We start from the raw sequence: 25,547 nt of genomic DNA, 5'->3' as shown, positions 1-25,547 counted from the left end.
CAAATAGTCTCCCTCCAAGGGGGGTTTTGGGAATGATTGTGCCACTCCCTTTCTTTCCTTCCCCTTGTTAATTTAGCTCTGGTCCAAAGGCCACACTTCCTCCCAGCTGCATAAAACAACTGTAATGAAAAGGAGAAGTTGAACTGAGCAGTAGGGAACAACACCTAGGTTAATGTTCCCTCATCAAGTAGTCCCTAGTTCTGCTCTCATCTGTCATCAATGGATTTTCATCTCCCGTCTTGAAACACTTAGCCAACATCTTGTTTGTCATACTTATTGTGTTTATCTCTCCCTGCCTCGCTTTCTCTCTCTCTCTCTCTCTCTCTCTCTCTCTCTCTCTCTCTCTCTCTCTCTCTCTCTCTCTCTCTCTCTCTCTCTCTCTCTCTCTCTCTCTCTCTCTCTCTCTCTCTCTCTCTCTCTCTCTCTCTCTCTCTCTCTCTCTCTCTCTCTCTCTCTCTCTCTCTCTCTCTCTCTCCCTCTCTCCCTCTCTTCCTCTCTTCCTCTCTCCCTCTCTCCCTCTCTCCACCCAGGCCCAGGCAGTGACGTTAACAGTGGCCCAGGCCTTCAGAGTGGCGTTTGAATTCTGGCAGGCCTCCAAAGAAGGTAGGCATGGTCACCCCTGACGACTAGAGAAGTGTGATGGCTGCCTGATATTCTTTGAGCGTTCATATCCTCCTACTCTCTCCCTTTCCTTCCCCCCCAACTCTTTCATTCTTTCACCCTGTTGCCTCTCAGCCTCTATTCTCTTTCAGTACACACTTAATTCTCTCCTGTTCACATGCAATGCATGTAGCTATTCTCTACAATAGCTGAATTAGGGACGATCGAGTGGAGTTTCTCAATCCCACCGTAGTTCCTGTACTATGTGGCAACATAAATGACCCTGTCCTCCCTCACCTTGGCCCTGACCCCTCAGAGGCATGTGAAATAGTTAGCTCCCCATCAGGAAGGTCCACATTTGATTAAAACAGTGCCTCTGTGGGAACAACCAGGCCAGAAAGGGAAACCTGGCTTAGTTCAGTAAACCCACTTTATTAAGGGCAGAATACTCTGGTTAAAGGCTGATATGGATATTGACAGGAGCTCAGTGAGTCGTAGCCTAGGTGGGTTAGAGTCAATCTGGCCTGTTTCCTGTGTTTTCACTGTGGGCTGTGAGAACATGAGGCAGAAGTGGGAGAGATGGAAGTCACCAATGAGATAGTGAGGACTACTTCAACCGGAGTGGAAATATTTTATTCTAGTACATTAATTATTTACTAGGTATATAGTTTAATTGAAGTATTTTTTACTTTGAGCATGTACAGTAGTGTATCTGTGTGCGTGTGAAGACAGCTATCCAGCTCCTACGGTACTCGCCCAGGCTAAACGGATGAAGATGTGTGTACACACACTGAATGTGCTGTGTTAGCAAGGTGTCACAAACCCATTCATGGTTTTCACAGATCAGCAGAATATGTATGTAATTTACTGCATGTATGACTTCTATGTAAATGAGAACTCCTGGGGGTATTCTCTACGTGTGTGTCAGTATTTCTCCCTCTTCACACCTAGGGCTGTTACGGTGACCATATTACCGCCACACTGGCGGTCACGAGTCATGATGACAGTCAAATTCCACGTGACTGTATAGTCACGGTAATTGGGCTTCTCTGAGCTCTGATGCTGCTGATGGTCATCAGTAGCCTACCAAACTTGCTAACTGCCTGGTACTCAGCACTCTATTGTCCCTGTAATAACTCTGACATCAATGCAAATTAAATCGAAAATCTAATCAAACACTTCATGAGCGCCCACGAGCTCATGTTGCGCAACATTTCTATAGGCTATGCAATTGCGTGAGAAAACCGAGTGATGGAGGAGGATCCCATCAGCTTTCTACAGGCTAGGCCTACTATATTTATTTCTCAACTTTCCTAATATTAAGCACATTGCTTCTCTTTACAACAGGAGGAAAGCCTACCTGGCTGGCATGAAAATGAACCATGGGAAAAGGATCCTCCATTCGCTATTTAAGTGCATAGATGACATGTATTTATTTCCCCTGACCCTATTTCGAGACAGGTGCATGATAATGGTCCGTTCTAAATCAAAGCAAATTTCACACATATAGTGCCTTCGGAAAGTATTCAGACCCCTTGACTTTTTCCAAATGTTGTTAGGTTACAGCCTTATTCTAAAATTGATTAAATTGTTTTTTTCCCTCATCAATCTACAGTCGTGGTCAAAAGTTTTGAGAATGACACAAGTATTGGTCCTCACAAAGTTCGCTGCTTCAATGTTATGAGATTTTTGTCAGATGTTACTATGGTATACTGAAGTATAATTACAAGCATTCCATAAGTGTCAAAGGCTTTTATTGACAATTACATTAAGTTTATGCAAAGAGTCAATATTTGCAGTGTTGACCCTTCTTTTTCAAGACCTCTGCAATCCGCCCTGGCATGCTGTCAATTAACTTCTGGGCCACATCCTGAGTGATGGCAGCCCATTCTTGCATAATCAATGCTTGGAGTTTGTCAGAATTTGTGGGTTTTTGTTTGTCCACACGCCTCTTGAGGATCGACCACAAGTTCTCAATGGGATTAAGGTCTGGGGAGTTTCCTGGCCATGGACCCAAAATGTCAATGTTTTGTTCCCCGAGCCACTTAGTTATCACTTTTGCCTTATGGCAAGGTGCTCTATCATGCTGGTAAAGGCATTGGTCGTCACCAAACTGTTCTTGGATGGTTGGGAGGAGTTGCTATCGGAAGATGTGTTGGTACCATTCTTTATTCATGGCTGTGTTCTTAGGCAAAATTGTGAGTGAGCCCACTCCCTTGGCTGAGAAGCAACCCCACACATGAATGGTCTCAGGATGCTTTACTGTTGGCATGACACAGGACTGATGGTAGCGCTCACCTTGTCTTCTCCGGACAAGGTGTTTTCCTGATGCCCCAAACAATCGAAAAAGGGATTCATCAGAGAAAATGACTTTACCCCAGTCCTCAGCAGTCCAATCTCTGTACCTTTTGCAGAATATCAGTCTGTCCCTGTTTTTCCTGGAGAGAAGTGGCTTCTTTGCTGCTCTTCTTGACACCAGGCCATCCTCCAAAAGTCTTCGCCTCACACCTGCCTGCTGCCATTCCTGAGCAAGCTCTGCACTGGTGGTGCCCCGATCCCGCAGCTGAATCAACTTTAGGAGACGGTCCTGGTGCTTGCTGGACTTTCTTGGGTGCCCTGACGCCTTCTTCACAACAATTGAACCTTTCTCCTTGAAGTCCTTGATGATCCGATAAATGGTTGATTTAGGTGCAATCTTACTAGCAGCAATATCCTTGCCTGTGAAGCCCTTTTTGTTCAAAGCAATGATGACGGCACGTGTTTCCTTGCAGCTAACCATGGTTAACAGAGGAAGAACAATGATTTCAAGCACCACCCTCCTTTTTAAGCTTCCAGTCTGTTATTCTAACTCAATCAGCATGACAGAGTGATCTCCAGCCTTGTCCTCGTCAACACTCTCACCTGTGTTAATGAGAGAATCACTGACATGATGGCAGCTGGTCCTTTTGTGGCAGGGCTGAAATGCAGTGGAAATGTTTTTGGGGGATTAAGTTCATTTTCATGACAAAGAGGGACTTTGCAATTAATTGCAATTCATCTCATCACTCTTCATGACATTCTGGAGTATATGCAAATTCCCATCATCAAAACTGAGGCAGCAGACTTTATGAAAATTAGTATTTGTGTCATTCTCAAAACTTTTGACCACGACTGTACACACAATACCCCATAATGCCAAAGCAAAAACAGGTTTTTATAAATGTTTGCTAATTTATCAAATAAATAAAAAACTGAAATATCACATTTACAAGGATTCAGACCCTTTAATCAGTACTTTGTTCAAGTACCTTTGGCAGCGATTAAAGCCTTGAGTCTGCTTGGGTATGACGCTACAAGCTTGGCACACCTGTATTTGGGGAGTTTCTCCCATTCTTCTATGCAGATCCTCTCAAGCTCTGTCAGGTTGGATGGGGAGCGTTGCTGCACAGCTATTTTCAGGTCTCTCCAGAGATGTTAGATCGTGTTCAAGTCCGGGCTCTGGCTGAGCCACTCAAGGACATTGAAAGACTTGTCCCGAAGCCACTCTTGCGTTGTCTTGGCTGTGTGCTTAGGGTCGTTGTCCTGCTGGAAGGTCAACCTTCACCCCAGTCTGAGGTCCTGAGCACTCCGGAGCAGGTTTTCATCAATGATCGCTTCGTTCATCTTTGCCTCGATCCTGACTAGTCTCCCAGTCCCTGCCGCTGAAGAACATCCCCACAGCATGATGCTGCCACCACAATGCTTCACCGTAGGGATGGTGCCAGGTTTCCTCCAGATGTGACGCATGGCATTCAGGCCAAAGAGTTCAATCTTGGTTTCATCAGATCAGAGAATCTTGTTTCTCATGGTCTGAGAGTCTTTAGCTGCCTTTTGGCAAACTCCAAGCGGGCTGTCATGTGCCTTTTACTGAGGAGTGGCTTCCGTCTGGCCACTCTACCAGAAGGCCTGATTGGTGGAGTGCTGCAGGGATGGTTGTCCTTCTGGAAGGTTCTCCACTGAGGAACTCTAGAGCTCTTTCACAGTGACCATCGGGTTCTTGGTCACATCCCTGACCAAGGCCCTTCTCCCCCGATTGCTCAGTTTGGCCGAGCGGCCAGCTCAAGGAAGAGTGTTGGTGGTTCCAAACTTCTTCCATTTAAGAATGATGGAGGCCACTGTGTTCTTGGGGACCTTCAATGCTGCAGAAATATTTTGGTACCCTTCACCAGACCTGTGCCTCGACACAATCCTGTCTCGGAGGTCTACGGACCATTCCTTCGACCACATGGCTTGGTTTTTGCTCGGACATGCACTGTCAACTGTGGGACCTTATATAGACAGGTGTGTGCCATTTTTCAGATCATGTCCAATCAATTGAATTTAACACAGGTGGACTCCAATCAGGTTATGGAAACATCTCAAGGATGATAAATGGAAACAGGATGCATCTGAGCTCAATTTTGAGTCTCATAGCAAAGGGTCTGAATACTTATGTAAATAAGGTATTTCAGTTTATTTTTAATACATTTGCAAAAATGTCAAAAACCTGTTTTCGCTTTGTCATTCTGGGATATTGTGTAGATTACTTAGTATTTGTATTTATTTAATCAATTTTAGAATAAGGCTGTAACGTACCAAAATGTGGAAAAATCAAGGAGTCTGAATACTTTCTGAAGGCACTGTATATTATTTAGTACATGTAAAGACAAGATTAAATCAAGAACAGTCTGATGGGTGACAATATTAGCCTATCACTTGTGAATGATGCCCAGCTTGTGTGTATTAAGGCGCGAATAAGCGCATGCCTTTTTTTTTGCAACTTTTTCATGTAGCCTAGCCTGTAGGCCGATATGTTTTGATAAGGTTTGTATCACAACTAAAGTGCTCAAATAACTTCTTAAAATTAAGCACATTAATCCGCTTTACAACAGGTGTAGAGCCTAACTGGCATACATACGTAGCGTGTGAGTTTCAAGTTTGGGGAAGATAATTTTCACCATAAAAATTCACCTTTATATAATAAAAGCACTTTTGAGAATGGTATTTTCCTGCTAATTGATTGCATTGTGGAATATTTGCGCTTATACACTGCCGTGTGTGCATTGCTCCACTTATAATGTGAAGAAATAGCCTAATAGTTTATCAATTTGATATATCATGTTTTATTTTTTAGTACTTTTTACCCCTTTTTCTCCCCTATTTTGTGATATCCAATCGGTAGTTACAGTCTTGTCCCATCACTGCAACTCCCGTACGGACTCGGGAGATGTGAAGGTCGAGAGCCATGCGTCCTCCGAAACACGACCCTGCCAAGCCGCACTGCTTCTTGACACACTGCTCGCTTAACCCGGAAGCCAGCCGCACCAATGTGTCGTAGGAAACACCGTACAGCTGGCTGGCCAAACCCTCCCCTAACCCGGACGACGCTGGGTCAATTGTGCGCTGCCTCATGGGTCTCCCAGTCACAGCCGGCTGCGACACAGCCTGGGATCGAACCTGGGTCTGTAGTGACGCCTCAAACACTGCGATGCAGTGCCTTAGACTGCTGCACCACTTAGGAGGCCCTTTTATCAAAATTGTAAGCTAAACTTTATGATCTGTTGCGTCAGCCTCATTGCTTAAAAAATGTTTTTTATGCCAGTGGTTGTATTAATTTGGGATCTATCACATCCCACAACTGTCCTAGACTATGTTTGGAATATTTATTTCTCACAACGAAAATAGTGCAAAAGTTGACCTATTATTTTCTGTGCGAGAAATAAATATTCCAAACCTAGTCTGGGACAGTTGTGGGATGCGATAGATCCCAAATTAATACAACCAAAAGTTGATAGGCTAGTGCTTTTGCTGTTCGTTAGGCCTACTCATCTTGTTGGCTGACGAAAAGTAAGTGTGGACAGTTGGATAAGGACGCACTCAGTGAGAAAGACCCGATCACATGACGGACATTAGCTAATAAGAATTGAGATATCTGAGAGAGCCATGTGAGTGAGAGGTGCTTCAGAGCATGCAGCCGGGAGAAGGGAATTATAATTATTATATCCAGCCCAAGGGCACAATGGCCACTGGCCGCAAAAGGCAGGGATTCTTTTAGGGGGCGTTACGGCCACACAAAGGGGATGCTGCTTCGAGGCATTATCAAGTGCTTGTCAAATTGTGAATAAAAGACTGATGAAATGTGTGCAGCCTGCACAAATAACAAAGCAGAGCTCATGCGTTTCATGCAACTTTTTTCAAATCGTCATTAGAGCCGCATCATGCAGCCTTAGAATACAGTGGGGAGAACAAGTATTTGATACACTGCCGATTTTGCAGATTTTCCTACTTACAAAGCATGTAGAGGTCTGTAATTTTTATCATAGGTACACTTCAACTGTGAGAGAGGGAATCCAGAAAATCACATTGTATGATTTTTAAGTAATTATTTTGCATTTTATTGCATGACATAAGTATTTGATACATCAGAAAAGCAGAACATAATATTTGGTACAGAAACCTTTGTTTGCAATTACAGAGATCATACGTTTCCTGTAGGTCTTGACCAGGTTTGCACACACTGCAGCAGGGATTTTGGCCCACTCCTCCATACAGACCTTCTCCAGATCCTTCAGGTTTCGGGGCTGTTGCTGGGCAATACGGACTTTCAGCTCCCTCCAAAGATTTTCTATTGGGTTCAGGTCTGGAGACTGGCTAAGCCACTCCAGGCCCTTGAGATGCTTCTTACAGAGCCACTCCTTAGTTGCCCTGGCTGTGTGTTTCAGGTTGTTGTCATGCTGGAAGACCCAGCCACGACCCATCTTCAATACTCTTACTGAGGGAAGGAGGTTGTTGGCCAAGATCTCGCGATACATGGCCCCATCCATCCTCCCCTCAATACGGTGCAGTCGTCCTGTCCCCTTGCAGAAAAGCATCCCCAAAGAATTATGTTTCCACCTCCATGCTTCACAGTTGGGATGGTGTTCTTGGGGTTGTACTCATCCTTCTTCTTCCTCCAAACACGGCGAGTGGAGTTTAGACCAAAAAGCTCTATTTTTTTCTCATCAGACCACATGACCTTCTCCCATTCCTCCTCTGGATCATCCAGATGGTCATTGGCAAACTTCAGACGGGCCTGGACATGCGCTGGCTTGAGCAGGGGGACCTTGCGTGCGCTGCAGGATTTTAATCCATGACGGCGTAGTGTGTTACTAATGGTTTTCTTTGAGACTGTGGTCCCAGCTCTCTTCAGGTCATTGACCAGGTCCTGCCGTGTAGTTCTGGGCTGATCCCTCACCTTCCTCATGATCATTGATTCCCCACGAGGTGAGATCTTGCATGGAGCCCCAGACCGAGGGTGATTGACCGTCATCTTGAACTTCTTCAATTTTCTAATAATTGCGCCAACAGTTGTTGCCTTCTCACCAAGCTGCTTGCCTATTGTCCTGTAGCCCATCCCAGCCTTGTGCAGGTCTACAATTTTATCCCTGATGTCCTTACACAGCTCTCTGGTCTTGGCCATTGTGGAGAGGTTGGAGTCTGTTTGATTGAGTGTGTGGACAGGTGTCTTTTATACAGTTAACGAGTTCAAACAGGTGCAGTTAATACAGGTAATGAGTGGAGAACAGGAGGGCTTCTTAAAGAAAAACTAACAGGTCTGTGAGAGCCGGAATTCTTACTGGTTGGTAGGTGATCAAATACTTATGTCATGCAATAAAATGCAAATTAATTACTTAAAAATCATACAATGTGATTTTCTGGATTTTTGTTTTAGATTCCGTCTCTCACAGTTGAAGTGTACCTATGATAAAAATTACAGACCTCTACATGCTTTGTAAGTAGGAAAACCTGCAAAATCGGCAGTGTATCAAATACTTGTTCTCCCCACTGTATATTAAAAATACAAACGTTGGGCTATATGTTTTCATCATAACTAAAGTTGCATAAATAACTCTAAATTAAGCATATAGGAAGACCTGTTTCTTTGTTAACCGCTCAACACAGAATAGCCACATGTGCGCACTCCCTCAAATATTTTGAAGAAAACAACATCCTTTTTATTTTATTCAGCTATGTTCAATTGTATTCTTCATACTATAAAATATGGAATTCTAAGCTAATCTTGTCTGCTAAATGAGCTAGTGTAGCCCACAGCCATATGGCATAGCCAGATCAGGGCCTAACATAAGGATAAAGAGTATGCTATTCTGTTCTTCTGAAGTAGACTATATTTTCTTCATATCATGTTTCTTTAGACCTGTCTATACATAATGGATTTATTGTGATGGTGTAGGCTATGGATTTATTAGACTTTTTTAAATGTAGATGTTCCAAAGGTCTGCATCAGTGGCTTGTAGGCTATATGTGTTTATGTTAATTACGGTGTGACTGGCAGTTATTTGCTTGACAATCACCGGCTGACAAAATGTCATGACCGCCACAGCCCTATTCACACCTCCATATGGCATGCCCTCTCTTACTATGTTGTCTTTTGTTTCTAGATATTTCCAAATGTAATTTGTGACTGTGTATCTAGTCTGTTACCTGGATCTAGAGGGCTGCATGGACCTGCGGATCCCGACAGATTATTGCGGCGCGCTCTGCATTTTTCATGCTTCGGGTGGTCAGACAACTGGGATGAAACCATTTTTTCCCCGCAGATTATTTGCAAACGGTCGTCTTTCTGCTTTGTTTCTGCGTTAGCCTTTGACACATTATTCACACACTCTCAGAATTCACTGCTTCAATTTCAGGAGCCTTCCTCTCCTCTCCTCTCCTCTCCTAGTTTGGCGTGCGAGATCAAGTGCGTCCTACAGTAGGCTATATGAAATAGGGTAGGCTGCTTATGCATGGACTGAGAATCACGTGGCAGTTATATTTCCAAGGAAATCAACTTAAATTTGATTAGACTATAGTTTACTACAGTGTCTGTAAATAAATATTGATAATGCAGAGAATAGAGGGCACTCAACCAACGTGAGTTGAGGTGCAATCAAAAAATAGCAACGTGCATACCATGGTGAGCGAGCGTTGCACCTTTTTCCTTTTCAATAAATATTGATTACCCATTTATTTGTCTCTGCCTGCAAATTGTCCCACTCCTAAAAGGTAGGCTATATGAAAAACTTAGTTCAAGAGAAAGTGTAAGCGTCCACTCCCTCTCCAACTCTGCTCTCTTCAAACTACATCTAGCCTATTGGCTGAAAACCAGTGGGAGCGGGCAGGTGCGGTATGAAAAGCTGCAGGCTTTGGTGGGAGTGGGATGAAAAACTCAGTCCTGCTCAAACCTCTACCTAGATCCTTGTAACATTCCTGTTTTATTTTCCTTGTCTAAACCCCTCTTTCTGTTTGTCACTGTCAGAGATGAGGGAGAGAGGAGGAGGAGGAGGGAGAGACGAGGGAGGGAGGCAGAGGGGGTGAGGGAGGGAGAGAGGCTGTGACAATGGCAGTTCAGTCCTGTGACAGCTGGGTGCCTGTGCCATTGATCCTGTCTCACTGAGAGAGTGAAGGAGAGGTTATTTATTAATCCCTTTACACCCACTAGCCTTTCATTTACTCCCCCCTTTTAGTGGTTTTGGACAGGAGAAGGTTGTGTTTACCGCAGAGCCTTTTGATAGTGTTTTAATTTGGATGCATTTCCATTTTATTATTTTATTATTTTTCAGAGATCAAGGCAGCGGAGGGCTGTTTAGTTTCCCCGCTTCTGTGTTCCACTCCGCATTTCAGAAATGAATATTAAAGCTGCAAATTAGGAGTGCAGACTTTTCTCCCCTCGCGCTCTCTCCCCTTGTACCTCGTCAGAGTTTGCTCAGACTCTGAGCCATCAGGAGCGCTAACCCCTCTGATTTGCTGGGCTGCGTCTTGTCTTGTTCTACACAATGTGGCTGATGAGGGAGAGAGTGGAGTAGAAAGGAGTGGGGCTTTGGGGAGCTATCAAAGGAAGTAGTTGTGTTCTCTTGTTGCAGAAGGAGAGAACTAAAAACGAAAAAGCTTTGAGACTGCTCTGTGAGTTACATGGCCCTAGAGGATTGTGGGTAGGAACATCAGGGTGGTTGTCTCTTTGCTGTACATCATTGCATCCCACCCCCTCACCCCCCCCCCCCCAACCACACACACTCCCACCCCCACACAGCCCCACCATATTACTTACTCTAAACCGCATCCCTGACCCACATCCTTATAAGCTCTCATCTCTATGCATGAGAAATAGTGATTTGAAGTGTATTTACAGTAAACACAACTAGCTAGTATAGCTTTGATTTTGCCTCAGTGAACTCTCAATATTATTTGGAGTTGTTTCAATGTCTGATGGCACTCTCACACCCTGTCTGGGGGCTATCCAGTGCAGTGGAAAAGAGGGCGCAGTCGCCCAGGGAATGGTTTAGAACCCAGTCACCACTCCGCCACCGTGACTCTCCTGGAGAATGGGACTCTCGGGAGGGGGTCCATGTTTTTTATGCTTCAGCTGGACAATGGCTAAGGAATCTTAAAAAGGCCTTAATGTAACCAATGCCCTTGAGGGACAGGCTGAGATGTGCTTTTAATCTCCACCGACGGTAATGGAAGCATTAGGTACAGTAGGTCAGCAGCCAGGCCTTTTGAGAATGATCAGGCCTGCTCAGATACTGTGTATTGGTTTGCTTGAGTGCATCACAAGTATGTGTTTGTGCGTGAGCAAAAAACTCACCTTTCATCACAGGGGAATGGAAACATGCATGCAATGCATACCCATAGTGGATATGTATGTCCATACATGTGTGTGCATTTTTAGGCCTATACTTTCTGTAGAGACCCTTCTCTAGTTATATAAACCATACCGTGAACACGTACTGTGTAGTCTGAGACTGAAATTCATAGAAAAGCATTCAGATTATCCAGGAAGTCCCAGGAAAGCTCTTTGGGTCTGTGCTCAACATAACCCTGCTCCCAGCAGGTGAGAATGTTAGGAGAGGAGACGGGCTTTATCCATGTGACCCAGATGCTCCTTATTAAGACAAAGGAGGAACTGTCTGCCTGACTGACTGACTGGATCCTGAAGCTACAGACATGACCAGTGTTTGGTTCTGCCCTATTTAAATCTCCTGGCCTATGGCCACTGACTGACATGTTTAAGTGTAGCCACTACAGAACTTGTGGTCTTTGTGGCATCTTGTCTAAATATTAGTGTTTGGTCAAGTGCCCGATTATCTGCTGAGAATGATCAACTATGATTTACAGACATCACAAACATGATCAGCTAGATGTAAATATTCTCCTGTATTTCCCTGACTGTCTCTCTCTTTTTCCCTCTCTCTCCCCCACAGAGAAGGAGAAGCACGTGATGTCTGGGTCAGATGAGGAAGGAGCAAGTAGTAGCCAGTCGGAGAGCTCGGCCAGACTGAGCAGTCTGAAGGGAGGAGGTGAGTCACCAACCTAAAGTCTCTGCCTGAGGGCCTCAGGGATGGAATTATATTCAAAGGGCAGGCTATTCATATAGCCCAGGGCAGTTGACGATGTCAATCTGGTGCTTGTTGAGTCTCCTCCGAATCCATTTTCGTCTAAATCCACGATCACTCCCTCACGCTGGTTACTGTCTTTATTCTTCTGAAGATACTCATGTAGATGTGATCAATACTTCAGTAGGAAGTAATGGGGATCTGTTTTTCTCAGAATGTTGTCTCTCTGATTGAGCTATTTGTTTTTGAAGTATGTTTTGCACAGTGGAATGTTAAGGAGAACAGTGACTTCTGCCATGTACACATGAGAGAAGTCCAACAACAGGAAACACTGTTTGTTTGAAAAGCTTGAGGGATCTACATTCTTTGTGGCTATTAGGTTCCTCTTCTGTAGAATTCTGTAAGCAGAGAGATTCTAGTCCCTGTGACCGTTTCCTCAAATCCTGCTGGGGAGGCCTGTGCAGCTTTAGGCCCTGAAGTGCTGCATCCTGATCCAGAGCCTGATAGAGGATGACGCTCACCCTTCACCCTACAGTACCTCTGGCACACCATGTTCTCCCTCTCCTCCCCTCCCCTCCTCTGTGAGAGGGTCACAGGAGTCAGTCACTGTGTGACGCAGAGAGAACAGCCTTAAAACATCAGCTTGGCCAATGCTTCCCCCTAGTCTGGCCAGGTGGACCCCAGAGTGGGATCCCTCTAAATCTCAGCTGACACTATTAACATGGGATGGGACTGGATCAGCTCGGGATTACAATGGGATTAGGCCCGTTTGGGTTCAGTGGTTTATAGATAATCTCTAGAGAGGACAGCGAAACCCTTGACCTAGAAATCATATTTTTGTAACAGAGAGGCTTGGTGTAAGGGGATTGCAGCCCTGTTCCTTTAACTTTTGGCAGTCCTTGAGCTATGATTCATAGTCCCATAGAGGGATGTGTGGGTTAGACCCATAAGGAAGCGGTATTGACCGAGACGTAAAGTGCTTACAGTAAGTATTCACCTCCTGGGAGCTTCAGGAAGGAGTGTTGCTGAAGACTATTCAGCTTTATTCAGGAGACATGATACCCACCTCCCCTCCTCCCTCTCTGCCAGTTTTCTGCTTGTCACACAAACTAGTGTGTGTGCGGGCATGTGCGTCTAAATGTGTGTGTGGATGTGTGCACATCCTCCTGTGTCCTCTACTTGGAGATGTAGTTCCTGAGAGGCCTGAAAAATGATACTCCTGACTCAGTCTGCTGCTCACTCCTTGGGGCAAGCCTGCCAGCCGGTGCCCAGACCCCTGACCCGTTCCAAGCCCCCACACCCATCCCACTCTCAACCTCTCCTCACACAGCACCAGACCCATCCCCAATGTGGTGATGAACAGTGCTGCGGTGCCCCCTGCATCCTTCCCCATCCCAGACAGACAGATATGATGAATAATTGCTGCTGATAATTGCTTTCTTAGTGAAATGGAAGATGCAGTTAATGTCAATGAGGCCATGTTGATGGAGATAACAACATGTTGATGGAGAGAACTAGTGGAGGGGAACTGCTGCGATGGCTGAGTTGATCATTTATGAGCCTTCCTCTTTTGGGGGCCACCTGTTATGCATAGAAAAGAGGACGAAGTAAATGAGGTTATTAATGGACCCAAGTACAACTATGAGACAGATTTAGAGAACCTACTGAGATTTGACGTTCTCTTCTCAGGGGACTGATACCAGTCTGTCTGACCAGGGAATCAATAAGCACACATGGCGCAGGCAGGCACACACACACACGATTCCCAATCCTATTAAACAGCTGCGTCCACAGCAGCCATTGGAGACGATCCCATTACAGCACAGTCATCATCATGGTGAGGTGTGTGTGTGTGTGTGTGTGTGTGTGTGTGTGTGTGTGTGTGTGTGTGTGTGTGTGTGTGTGTGTGTCGGGGGATTATTCCTTGCCCGCTTATCAAAAAGACAATAAATGACAAACAACAGATGGGCATGTTGATGACACACATTAGGAGGGGTAATAAGGAAGGCTTGGTCCTAATGATTCTCGTAATGGCCTTTGTCTGCATGACTCCAGTTACTGTTATGTTTGCACATGATGGTCATGAGTGTGCATGGGGTTTTGGTGCCAGTATGTGAAAATAAGATATTTAATAGATGTCTGTACAAGATGTCTGTACAGAAGTCCTGCAATGCTGTTGATGTTGAAAGTCAGAGATGAATGTAGTATGTTTGTTTTCTCTGAGTTACAGAAGTGGCCACAGGGAACCTTCTAGACTTGGCAGAGGGGGCGAACATGGCGCTGGTGCACTCAGGGACAAAGGAGAGTGAACCGGACACCTTCATGGCGCACAACCACGCCACAGAGAACAACAATACTGTATGGGTAAGAGAATGGGGGCTAGAATAGAACTACTGTAGCTGCACAGGCTTGATAAGGGGCAATGCTTTATGGATGAGAGAATGAAGGCTTGGAGAGCATAATGTTTGCTAGAACTAGCTGTATGGGTTAGATTAAATGGACATAGAATGGCTACAGTATACTGTATGGGTAAGATTGAAACAATACAGTATTGGCAGGAGCTCCTAGCATACATACTTGATTCAAAGGCAGTGTCTTTATAGTAGAGTATGATTGTGGGTTGAGTTTAGCTCAGGACAATGGTGCATTGAAAAGAACAAGACTTATCAGATGGTCCCCATAGCAGGGGAGGGTGTGGAGCTGTTACTCTGCAATCATATACTTATATTACAGGGAAAGTTTGGATAGAGGTGTGTGTTTCCTTTAGCTGCTCATAACCCAAACCTTCCATTTGTAGTTGTAAAACCAAAAGAGCCATTCATGATGCCATTTATTTTTATTGGTGGTCACTTCCTGTAGTATACCTACTGTAAACCTTTCCGAAACAAATGTTGTTGTTTTTTACAGTATTTAAATTATTTTGACATTGTGGTCTTTCCCTGAACTCGTCTATATGTGTGTTTTGTCTGGCAGGAGCTTGAGGATGGTCTGGATGAAGCTTTCTCAAGGTGTGTAATTTTACTGTGCCTTAGTACCCCCCCACACACACACACACACACACACACACACTGCTCTGGAAATAGCCGGTGGTTAGGGCTTGTCTTATAAACGCTGCCACTCCCACCTGCTGGCTGACCGCTGGGCGCTCGCTGCACTTATACCCAAGAAACTGGCTGTTTAGTTTACTGGCCTCAATGGCAAACTTAGTCATCTTCTGCTTTCTCAGCCTTTTTTTACTGGCCAGGTCCCCACAAGCAGTGATTTAACAGTAGATTTTTAAGTGAGGACTTAAGATAGATTGAAGCTTGCAGACAACAATGGTAGTGGTTGAGGGATAAATACACAGAGCATTGATTTTCGGTCATACAACTAGCAGGTTCAAGGTTGACTGGACACATCCTTCAGTGTATTCTCTGTACTCTAACACAGACTGGGATTCCTCAAGGGCAGGGTTGGGTAGGTTACTTTTTAAATGTAATCCGTTAGTTACTATTGTAGTTACCTGTCCAAAATTGTCATCAGTAACGTAACTTTTGGATTACCCAAATTCAGTAACGTAATCTGATTAGTTACATTTTGATTACTTTCCCCTTAAAGGAAAATTCCACCCAAAAACTATCTTTTGGTATTTGTTTCATTAGTCCATTGTTAATATAGTCCCAAAATGTTTTGCATATCAGTAATCAAGTTTTCAAGATATATATAACCTTCAAAATACAGAAATACAGCCGGTATGATGCATTTTGCATCATATGACGCTACGTTTTGCATCATATGATTGAAAATGCATCATACCGGCTGTATTTCTGTATTTTGAAAGCTATATATCTTAACTTGATTGCTGACATGCAAAACATTTACCAAAATATCGTTTTTGGGTGGAATCTCCCTTTTAAGAGGCATTAGAAGAAGACAAAAAGGATCCATCAAACGCATTTGGTGTGTCATCGTAGTGGTCTCTGACTTCAAATCAAATCAAATCAAACTTTGTCACATGCGCCGAATACAACAGGTGTAGACCTTACCGTGAAATGCTTACTTACAAGCCCTTAACCAACAATGCAGTTCAAGAAAGAGTTAAGAAAATATTTACCAAATAAACTAAAGTAAAAACGAATAAAAAGTAACACAATATAATAACAATAACAAGGCTATATACAGGGGGTACCGGTACTGAGTCAATGGGCGGGGGTCAGGAAGTGTTGTTGCCTACCCTCACCACCTGGGGGCGGCCGTCAGGAAGTCCAGGATCCAGTTACAGAGGGAGGTGTTTAGTCCCGGGGTCTTTAGCTTAGTGATTGATGAGCTTTGTGGGCACTATGGGGTTGAACACTGAGCAGTAGTTAATGAACAGCATTCTCACATAGGTGTTCCTTTTGTCCAGGTGGGAAAGGGCAGTGTGGAGTGCGATTGAGATTGCGTCATCTGTGGATCTGTTGGGGCGGTATGCAAATTGGAGTGGGTCTAGGGTATCCGGGATGATGCTGTTGATGTGAGCCATGACCAGCCTTTCAAAGCACTTCATGGCTACCGACGTGAGTGCTACGGGGCTTTAATCATTTAGGCAGGTTACCTTCGCTTCCTTGGGCACAGGGACTATGGTGGTCTGCTTGAAATATGTAGGTATTACAGACTCGGTCAGGGAGAGGTTGAAAATGTCAGTGAAGACACTTGCCAGTTGGTCCGCGCATGCTTTGAGTACACGTCCTGGTAATCCGTCTGGCCCCGCGGCTTTGTGAATGTTGACCTGTTTAAAGGTCTTGCTCACATCGGCTACCGAGAGCGTTATCACACAGTCGTCCGGAACAGCTGGTGCTCTCATGCATGCGTCAGTGTTGCTTGCCTCGAAGCGAGCATAAAAGGCATTTAGCTCGTTTGGTAGGCTCGTGTCACTGGGCAGTTCGCGGCTGGGTTTCCCTTTGTAGTCCTTAAAAGTTTTCAAGCCCTGCCATATCCGACGAGCGTCAGAGCCGGTGTAGTAGGATTAAATCTTAATCCTGTATTGAAGCTTTGCCTGTTTGATGGTTCGTCTGAGGGCGTAGCAGGATTTCTTATAAGCGTCCGGATTAGTGTGCCGCTCCTTGAAAGCGGCAGCTCTAGCCTTTAGCTCGATGTGGATGTTGCCTGTAATCCATGGCTTCTGGTTGGGATATGTACCTACGACGTCGTCAATGCACTTATTGATGAAGCCGATGACTGAGGTGGTATACTCCTCAATGCCATTGGATGAATCCCGGAATATATTCCAGTCTGTGCTAGCAAAACAGTCCTGTAGCGTAGCATCCGCATCATCTGACCACTGCCGTATTGAGCGAATCACTGGTACTTCCTGCTTTAGTTTTTGCTTGTAAGCAGGAATCAGGAAGATAGAATTATAGTCAGATTTGCCAAATGGAGGGCGAGGGAGAGCTGTGTATGCGTCTCTGTGTGGAGTAAAGGTGGTCTAGAGTTTTTTTCCCTCTGGTTGCACGTGACATGCTGGTAGAAATTAGGTAAAACTGATTTGTTTGCCTGCATTAAAGTCCCCGGCCACTAGGAGTGCCGCTTCTGGATGAGCATTTTCTTGTTTGCTTATGGCCTTGTACAGCTCGTTGAGTGCGGTCTTAGTGCCAGCATCGGTTTGTGGTGGTAAATAGACGGCTACGAATAATATAGATGAGAACTCTCTTGGTAGATAGTGTGGTCTACTGCTTATCATGAGGTACTCTACCTCAGGCGAGCAATACATCGAGACTTCTTTAATATTAGACATCGCGCACCAGCTGTTATTGACAAATAGACACACACCCCCGCCCCTCGTCTTACCAGACGTAGCTTCTCTGTCCTGCCGATGCATGGAAATCCCGCCAGCTCTATATTATCCGTGTCGTCGTTCAGCCACGACTCGGTGAAACATAAGATATTACAGTTTTTAATATCCCATTGATAGAATAGTCTTGATCGTAGATCATCCATATTGTTTTCCAATGATTGCACGTTGATTGGTAGTGGAGGTTTACTCACTCGCCTACGAATTCCCAGAAGGCAGCCCGACCTCCGCCCCCCTTTTCTCCTTTTCTTCACGCAAATGACGGGTATTTGGGCCCGTTCCCGAGAAAGCAGTATATCCTTCGCGTCGGACTCATTAAAGAAAAAATCTTTGTCCGGTTCGAGGTGAGTAATCGCTGTTCTGATGTCCAGAAGTTATTTTCGGTCATAAGCGATGGTAGCAGCAACATTATGTACACAATAAGTTAAAATATAAGTTACTAACAATGTGAAAAAACTCTAACAAAATAGCACAGTTGGTTAGGAGCCCGTAATACTGCAGCCATCCCCTCCGGCGACATTAAAATCCAGACTTGCTCAGGTGGAACAAGCTTAAACTTGAACCTTTTTTTCAATGCTGAATTTAATGTCATTGAGATAACAGAAAGATGTCATAATGTATTTTTTCACAAACATTATACCCAAAATTTTAAATGTAATCCAATAAGTAATCATTGAGTTTTTCAAAAGTATCTGTAATCCAATTACAATATTGTTGCTGGTAATGTAACTGATTACAGTTACAGGTCTTTTATAATCAGTTACTGCCCAACCCTGCTCAAGGGCTCATTTTAAATAAACCAACTCATGCAGAGCTCAAAGGAGTCCTTCTTGTTTCAATTACATGTCCTGATGAGGTCTTTATGCATCCTGAATCACAATTCCCAATATGTTTATTTGTTTTTGTTATGTCTACCACTAAGTTATAGTCTGATTCCAGACTTTCAGTGCTTTCATTTCCCCCAGGGCTCTTTTCATTTTGTTTCAGTTGAAACTGATGGTGGCCCTCCTCTGTTTATCAGTATTTTTCTGACGGTAGGGATAGTGTGCTTCAGAGGGGCGGTAATCAAGCATTGAGGCCATTCTAGTGCTGTTATCAGATAATTATTTGTCTGCACACACAGTAATTACTCACTAGGCCATTAATCTATGCTACTGATTAATGAGGGGACTCTGTGGAGAAGTGATGGGCAGTCCGGCCACAGATTGCCTTAATTGAGGGAAATTTAGTAGGCAGAGGACCTGGGGCCTCATTTATCAACTGTGTGTACATTTCTTACTAAATTCTTTCGTACGTGGAGATTCTAGGATTTGCGTGCATGGATCTCCCAGTTGCGGCCGGCTGCGACACAGTCCGGGATCGAACCCGGCTTTGTAGTGATGCCTCTAGCACTGTGATGCAGTGCCTTAGACCGCTGCGCCACTCAGGAGGCCGTATTTCATCACATTTCTGTAGAGGTGTGGGTAGAATGTTTTTATATTTTGCAGTGACTTTTTCAAACCAAAAATGCATGCCACCTATAGCGCGTGGCAAACACTGGCCACGCATTCTGCAAGATTGATTGTCTATTCAAACAATTTAAATGTAAATGCTACAGCCCACACTTCTATGCAGTCAAATTGTTGTTCAATATTTTGTTTATCAATAGATGGTTGGGTTTCTATATCCTGCCTTGGTATAGGCTCTAATATTAAATGGGCTATGATGTCACACTCCTATCTTACAGCAATGCTGTAGCCTACCCATACTGTCAAATATTTTAAATAGGATACCGGTCTATATACTTCCGATCTTGCTTGACTATTGAATGATTCATGAATAAATGGTAGCCTAATATTTGTTGTGTAGCGGGAATAAACCAGTCATGTCAGAAAATATTAGTATGATTTAGGCCTTAAGTCAAAGAAACATATATTATGCTGTAAGCTGCGATGCGATCTCAATGCTGCGATGCGATCTCAATGGCAAATGTATCTGTTTTATCATTGTTAGTTGCTTGCAATAAAGTTGATCAACCACTAGAAGTTGTGCGTACGAATGGTCTGAGCTGTAGTTTGATACGCACACTTTCCCATGTTCAAAATGGATAAATACCAACCTTTGATGGAAAACAGGCACACGCAAGGTTTAGAGTATTTTTGTTGCGCACGCACTTTTGATAAATGAGTCCCCTGGTTCAAGCCTTTTGTCTATCAGAGAGAGCTGATTGCAGACCTGCACTCTTACTATTGAAGTAGTGGGTGTTGAGCTGTGGTGAAGAGTGAGAGGAAGTTCTGTCACTCTATATCTCCATATGAGGGCTGCTGAACTGATTCACTGTCATATGTACTGACCTCTATGCCCAAACATGACTGAACTGGACGTTCTGCTGATGTCAGTACCTGTAGACACGCTTCTCCTTTTTTAGAGTTGCATACCTGTAGCTGATATATTAGTATGGATAGTTTTTAGTTACTTGAGGAGACTTGGAAGTGGCAGCTGGAGATTTTAAACAAGCTCCTAAAAGCACTTTGAGTATACATTTTCTAAAAAGACCAAAACCAGCGATGACAGAAAATAAGCTTCTGTCTGTGAGACCTTAGTCATTCTCTAGACTGGGCTGTTTATAAACTCCCTGCATATTGACAGTCAGGGATATTTTGTTGCTAATGCTTGTTCTTTCCTTTCTTTTACCTCTGGGAATGGGGTGAAATAAGGTCGGACTTTTCCTCTGAGTTTCAGGAAATAACTCTTAGTAAAAGGAAGAGTATTGGCAGATTGACTTTTGTCCCTCCAAACTTGCTGTGGGTGGTATTATGGGGTAGCAGAACTCTGGAAGTCCAAGGATGCCTGTCATTTTAGACTGAATGGTTTTCCTCCTTCAGGACTTATTCTGAAGCCAAGAACAGTTTTAGTTCCAATCCTCCATCCCTGTTAATTAGTGTTTTACTAGTGTGAGTTTTAAAATTTCAGACAAGAGTTGACATTTCTTGCCTTCATTCTCTGTGTGAGTGATTGGTGAGAGATTTTGTTTAGCTGTATGGGCACCTAAACTTTCTCTCCTTGTATATTCCTTTAAACATCAATATGAAAGAAGTTTGTGCCCAGGAGTCGGAACCCTTTCTCAACACTGATACTGACCTCACTAAGATCGCTGTACCTCAAGAAGGATTACAGTGCCATCTGCTGGCTGTAGGAAGTTACTGCAACTTTTACGTTCGGTGGGAATGCTCTGGTGTTCTTCATAATAAAACTATAGGGGAATAATAAAACAGCTGTCTGACTATTGACATTTCCTTTGCACCCCTCAGCCGCAGTCTGGATAGCTTTGAATCATACTCAGGTAATGACGCCATCCATTGGACGTGCAGTGTCCCACCCTCACTTCCCCCAGTCACCTCCACTCCATTCACCACCCTCACCACAACTGAGACCCCTTTGTCAACATTTTTACATTTACATTTTAGTCATTTAGCAGACGCTCTTATCCAGAGCGACTTACAGATGGGCTGTGTACAACCTCCATCCTTACTGTACACAGCCCATCTGTCTGAGCATGGATGTGGATCTGTAGGATTCTGCCATTACAACGCCTGTAGTTGCATATCTCCCTGTAGGAGCATCCCATTACCATGGCTCAGAACCCTGTCCTATTGACTTACCTTATGTTGAGACAAAGCTGAGCAAACTTATGGCTTAAACCAAGACAGAGAAGTTACCCGTCTGATGTAAGGTTGGACTACAGGTTCCAACATTACACCAGCAAAGTGCACAGAGGTTGGGAAGGCTGTGCTATGTATGAACGGCAGGGTTCTCTGCTAACATGTTGATTGTTGTCATTTATTCTCATTTTGTCCATGTACTTGAATTTGTGTGTTATTCTGCTTCACATCTACAGCCATTTCACTGTTGTTGCCACATCACTGAATGAGTAATGACATGGTGAGCCAAGTGGTGTTAGTGTCGTAGCAGTGAAGTGTTGTTGAGAGTCTGGCGTGTGTTGAAACATTCTGTTTTGTCAGGCCTGAGAGCTGTAGCTGTGTGAAGTACTTAGATAACCACACCTCACTGTTTGATCATTTAAAAAGACATCCCTCTACAGTTTAGTTCTGGATACTGTAACTCGAGACCAACACACTGTCTTTTTAGTTACTTACTCAAGTTTGACACATTTCTGTATAGTATCTTTCCTGTCATGTTGAACAATAATGTTTATGCTAGTAGCCAATACACACATTTGTCATTTAAATGCTTTTGAATGTTAACGCTACCACATCTCCATTAATTTCAATGTATTGAGTGTTCACATCCCATCTGTTAAATGGTGTCTTTTGCCTTATGAATGTGATAAGTGAAATGTCTTTCTTTCTCCCCCCCCCCAGACTCGCTGAGTTTCGCACTAACCCCCAGGTCCTGGACATTGGGGTAAAACCTCAGGACTTCAACACTGAAGAGTGCCTGTCCCCAGCTAACTGGGACAAAATGGATGCAGACAACGCCGAAAAAGACTATATGTTTGGGTTCTAAGGGTGGAGCCACTGCGGAAGTAAGGCGTCGAGGGAGGGAGAAAAAGATGGAGAAGGAGAGTGATAGGGATGTGGGAGAAAGCAGTAGAGAGGCAGTGACTGTGTGGTGTCTGTGAAAGAACAGTAGGCCTAGTGGACTTTGTATGTGATTCTCCCTGAAAGTCCACTCAGTGGTGCCATCTTGAGGGATGTGACTGTTAGCGCGTCTAACTGACCAACCAGGAGAGACCTACTGGAGTCGAGAGCCTCCAGAACTAAGACCAAAGCAATTCAACCATTTGTTTGAATTGAATTTTAAACATGCAGTCATCTGGTGTTTGTTACATTCAATACCCCATTAATTTTTTGGTTTTTAAATTTGCCTTTGTCTGTACTGACTGGTATGTTTGTACTGTATATATGTGTGTATATATACCAAGTTGAGTATGTATGTACAGTATACATAACCTGATACAAACCGAGCTATAATTTATTACTTGTTGAGCATTTGGTGAAGGCGCATTTAAGCGTTAGAGGCAGAAAATAATGTGTATATATAAGGTCAACACATCCATGGTCACTGTTTGAGTCTGGGCTAATGCCACAGTTATGTTCCCTTTGTTATTGTCAGTGGATGGAGGAGTAACTCACTCAGAGGGGAAACTTCACTGGTGATGGAGTCAAAGCCAGCTGGAGTGAACTTCAGCCATGATGCAAAATATAAGAATAAAGATTGAGGGTGACCATCACTACGTCTGCGCTCAATGGCTCTAATAATTGGACAAATGGGCTTTAACAAAATGTACTTGCCACAGGAGGCTGCTGAGGGGAGGATGGCTGGAATGGTATCAGACACATGGAAACTGTGTGTTTGTGTTGGATACCATTCCATTTATTCCATTCCAGCCATTACTATGAGCCTGTCCTCCCCAATTAAGGTTTCACCGGCCGCCTGTGTTACTTGCATGTATAATATGTGGGTTATATGTATGTTTGTGTGTGTATAGAGTCTTATTTTTATTCTATTGCAAGATCTATTTTTGCACTCTCCACTAATCCCTCTACAAAGCACATACTTTCATGTCGGTGATTGTTATTATAATAACCATCTAGCTCTTACATGTACCACTAATGTTGTCTAATCTGGTTGGTGCTCATTTTGATCGTTTACTTGACAGTTTGGAATGAGGGTTTGAGTTAAGGTCAAGTCTCCATGTTAATATCTCTGACATTTGTGATACAGTTTAAAATATTTTTGATAATTTCTGGTATTATGTTACCTCTGAATTCAATAAAAAGTATGTATCAGTGTGAGGCTATTGTATTATATATATATATATATATATATATATATATATATATATACTGTATATACAGTGCATTCAGAAAGTATTGAGACCCCTTGACTCTTTCCACATTTTGTTACGTTACAGCCTTATTCTAAAATGGATTACATTTGTTTTTTTCCCTCATCAATCTACACACAATACCCCACAATAACAAAGCAAAAACTGGTGTTAATTTTCTTAAGCAAATGTATTAAAAATAAAAAATGGAAATATTACATTTACATAAGTATTCAGACCCTTTACTCAGTACTTTGTTGAAGCACCTTTGGCAGCGATTACAGCCTCGAGTCTTGTATGACGCTACAAGTTTGGCACACCTGTATTTGGGGAGTTTCTTCCATTCTTCTCTGCAGATTCTCTTAAGCTCTGTCAGGTTGGATGGGGAGCGTCGCTGCACAGCTATTTTCAGGTCTCTCCAGAGATTTTAGATCGGGTTCAAGTCCGGGCTCTGGCTAGGCCACTCAAGGACATTCAGAGACTTGTCCCAAAGCAACTCCTGCGTTGTCTTGGCTGTGTGCATAGGGTCATTGTCCTGTTGGAAGGTGAACCTTTACTCCAGTCTGAGGTCCTGAGCACTCTGGAGCAGGTTTTCTTCAAGGTTCTCTCTGTACTTTGCTCCATTCATCTTTCCCTCGATCCTGACTAGTCTCCCAGTCCCTGCTGCTGAAAAACATCCCCACAGCATGATGCTGCCACCACCATGCTTCACCGTAGGGATGGTGCCAGGTTTCCTCCAGACGTGACGCTTGGCATTCAGGCCAAAGAGTTCAATCTTGGTTTCATCAGACCAGAGAATCTTGTTTATCATGGTCAGAGTCCTTTAGATGCCTTTTGGCAAACTCCAAGTGGGCTGTCACGTGCCTTTTACTGAGGAGTGGCTTCCGTCTGGCCGCTCTACCATAAAGGCCTGATTGGTGGAGTGCTGCAGAGATGGTTTGCCTTCTGGAAGGTTCTCCCATCTCCACAGAGGAACTCTGGAGCTCTGTCAGCGTGACCATTGGGTTCTTGGTCACCTCCCTGACTAAGGCCCTTCTCCCCCGATTGCTCAGTTTGGCCGGGCGGCCAGCTCTAGGAAGAGTCTTGGTGGTTCCAAACTTCTTCCATTTAAGAATGATGGAGGCCACTGTGTTCTTGGGGACCTTCAATACTGCAGACATTTTTTGGTACCCTTCCTTGTCTCTGCGCTCTACGGACAATGCCTTCGACCTCATGGCTTGGTTTTTGCTCTGACATGCACTGTCAACTGTGGGACCTTATATAGACAGGTGTGCGCCTTTCCAAATCATGTCCAATCAACTGAATTTACCACAGGTGGACTCCAATCAAGTTATAGAAACATCTCAAGGATGATCAATGGAAACAGGATGTTCCTCTGAGCTCAATTTCGAATCTCATAGCAAAGGGTCTGAATAAGGTATATCTGTTTTTGCTTTGTTATTATGGGGTATTGTGTGTAGATTGATGAGGTATTTTTATTTATTTAATCCATTTTAGAATAAGGCTCTAACGTAACAAAGTGGGAAATACTTTCTGAATGCACTGTATAAAACACACTGCTCTGCTCCTTCATCAAATAATAGCTATCTCTGTGGTTAAATTCAAGTAATTCATGGCATTAACATTAAACATGAACATAAATTCATGTTATATGGGGATAATAATGTTAGGTCTTGTTTAGGTCATTTGTAGGCAGAGATGGGCAGTATTTCTGTTACATGTATTTGAAATGCGTATTTCAATCACTTTTGAGTATTTAGTCATTTGTATTTCAAAGGCCTGGAAAAATCACAATGTAATTTGTAACAAGATACTTCAGAGAATGGTATTTTGTATTTTCAAAATACTTTTTATAGTGGTTCACAATTTTGTGGCCCTCTATCACCCCAACGTTGCTGCATTGGTGTCAGATGGTACTATAGTGTGAGACCTTGAGAGG

General features: G+C 43.7%; 1 protein-coding gene across 2 annotated transcripts in view; it reads left to right on the top strand.

The window, feature by feature from the left end:
- Positions 1 to 23,571, top strand: part of LOC121539199 (low density lipoprotein receptor adapter protein 1-B) — a 76,762-nt gene extending 53,191 nt beyond the window's left edge. The window contains exons 5-10 of one of the 2 annotated variants that reach the window (XM_041847516.2): positions 531 to 603; positions 11,838 to 11,933; positions 14,200 to 14,333; positions 14,943 to 14,977; positions 21,069 to 21,100; positions 22,140 to 22,276. In XM_041847516.2, coding sequence (XP_041703450.1) covers positions 531 to 603; positions 11,838 to 11,933; positions 14,200 to 14,333; positions 14,943 to 14,977; positions 21,069 to 21,100; positions 22,140 to 22,186 — 417 coding nt within the window. In that variant the 3' untranslated portion in view covers positions 22,187 to 22,276. Of the gene's footprint in view, positions 1 to 530; positions 604 to 11,837; positions 11,934 to 14,199; positions 14,334 to 14,942; positions 14,978 to 21,068; positions 21,101 to 22,139 lie in introns of both variants that reach the window. The other variant, XM_041847515.2, reaches the window with a different exon arrangement.
- Positions 23,572 to 25,547: the final 1,976 nt, after the last annotated feature.

This window comes from Coregonus clupeaformis, chromosome 25 (genome assembly GCF_020615455.1).
Source record: "Coregonus clupeaformis isolate EN_2021a chromosome 25, ASM2061545v1, whole genome shotgun sequence".
Classification (NCBI taxonomy): Eukaryota; Metazoa; Chordata; class Actinopteri; order Salmoniformes; family Salmonidae; genus Coregonus; species Coregonus clupeaformis.
Note: the sequence above shows the minus strand (reverse complement) of the source record. Positions and strands in the feature narration are given on the sequence as shown.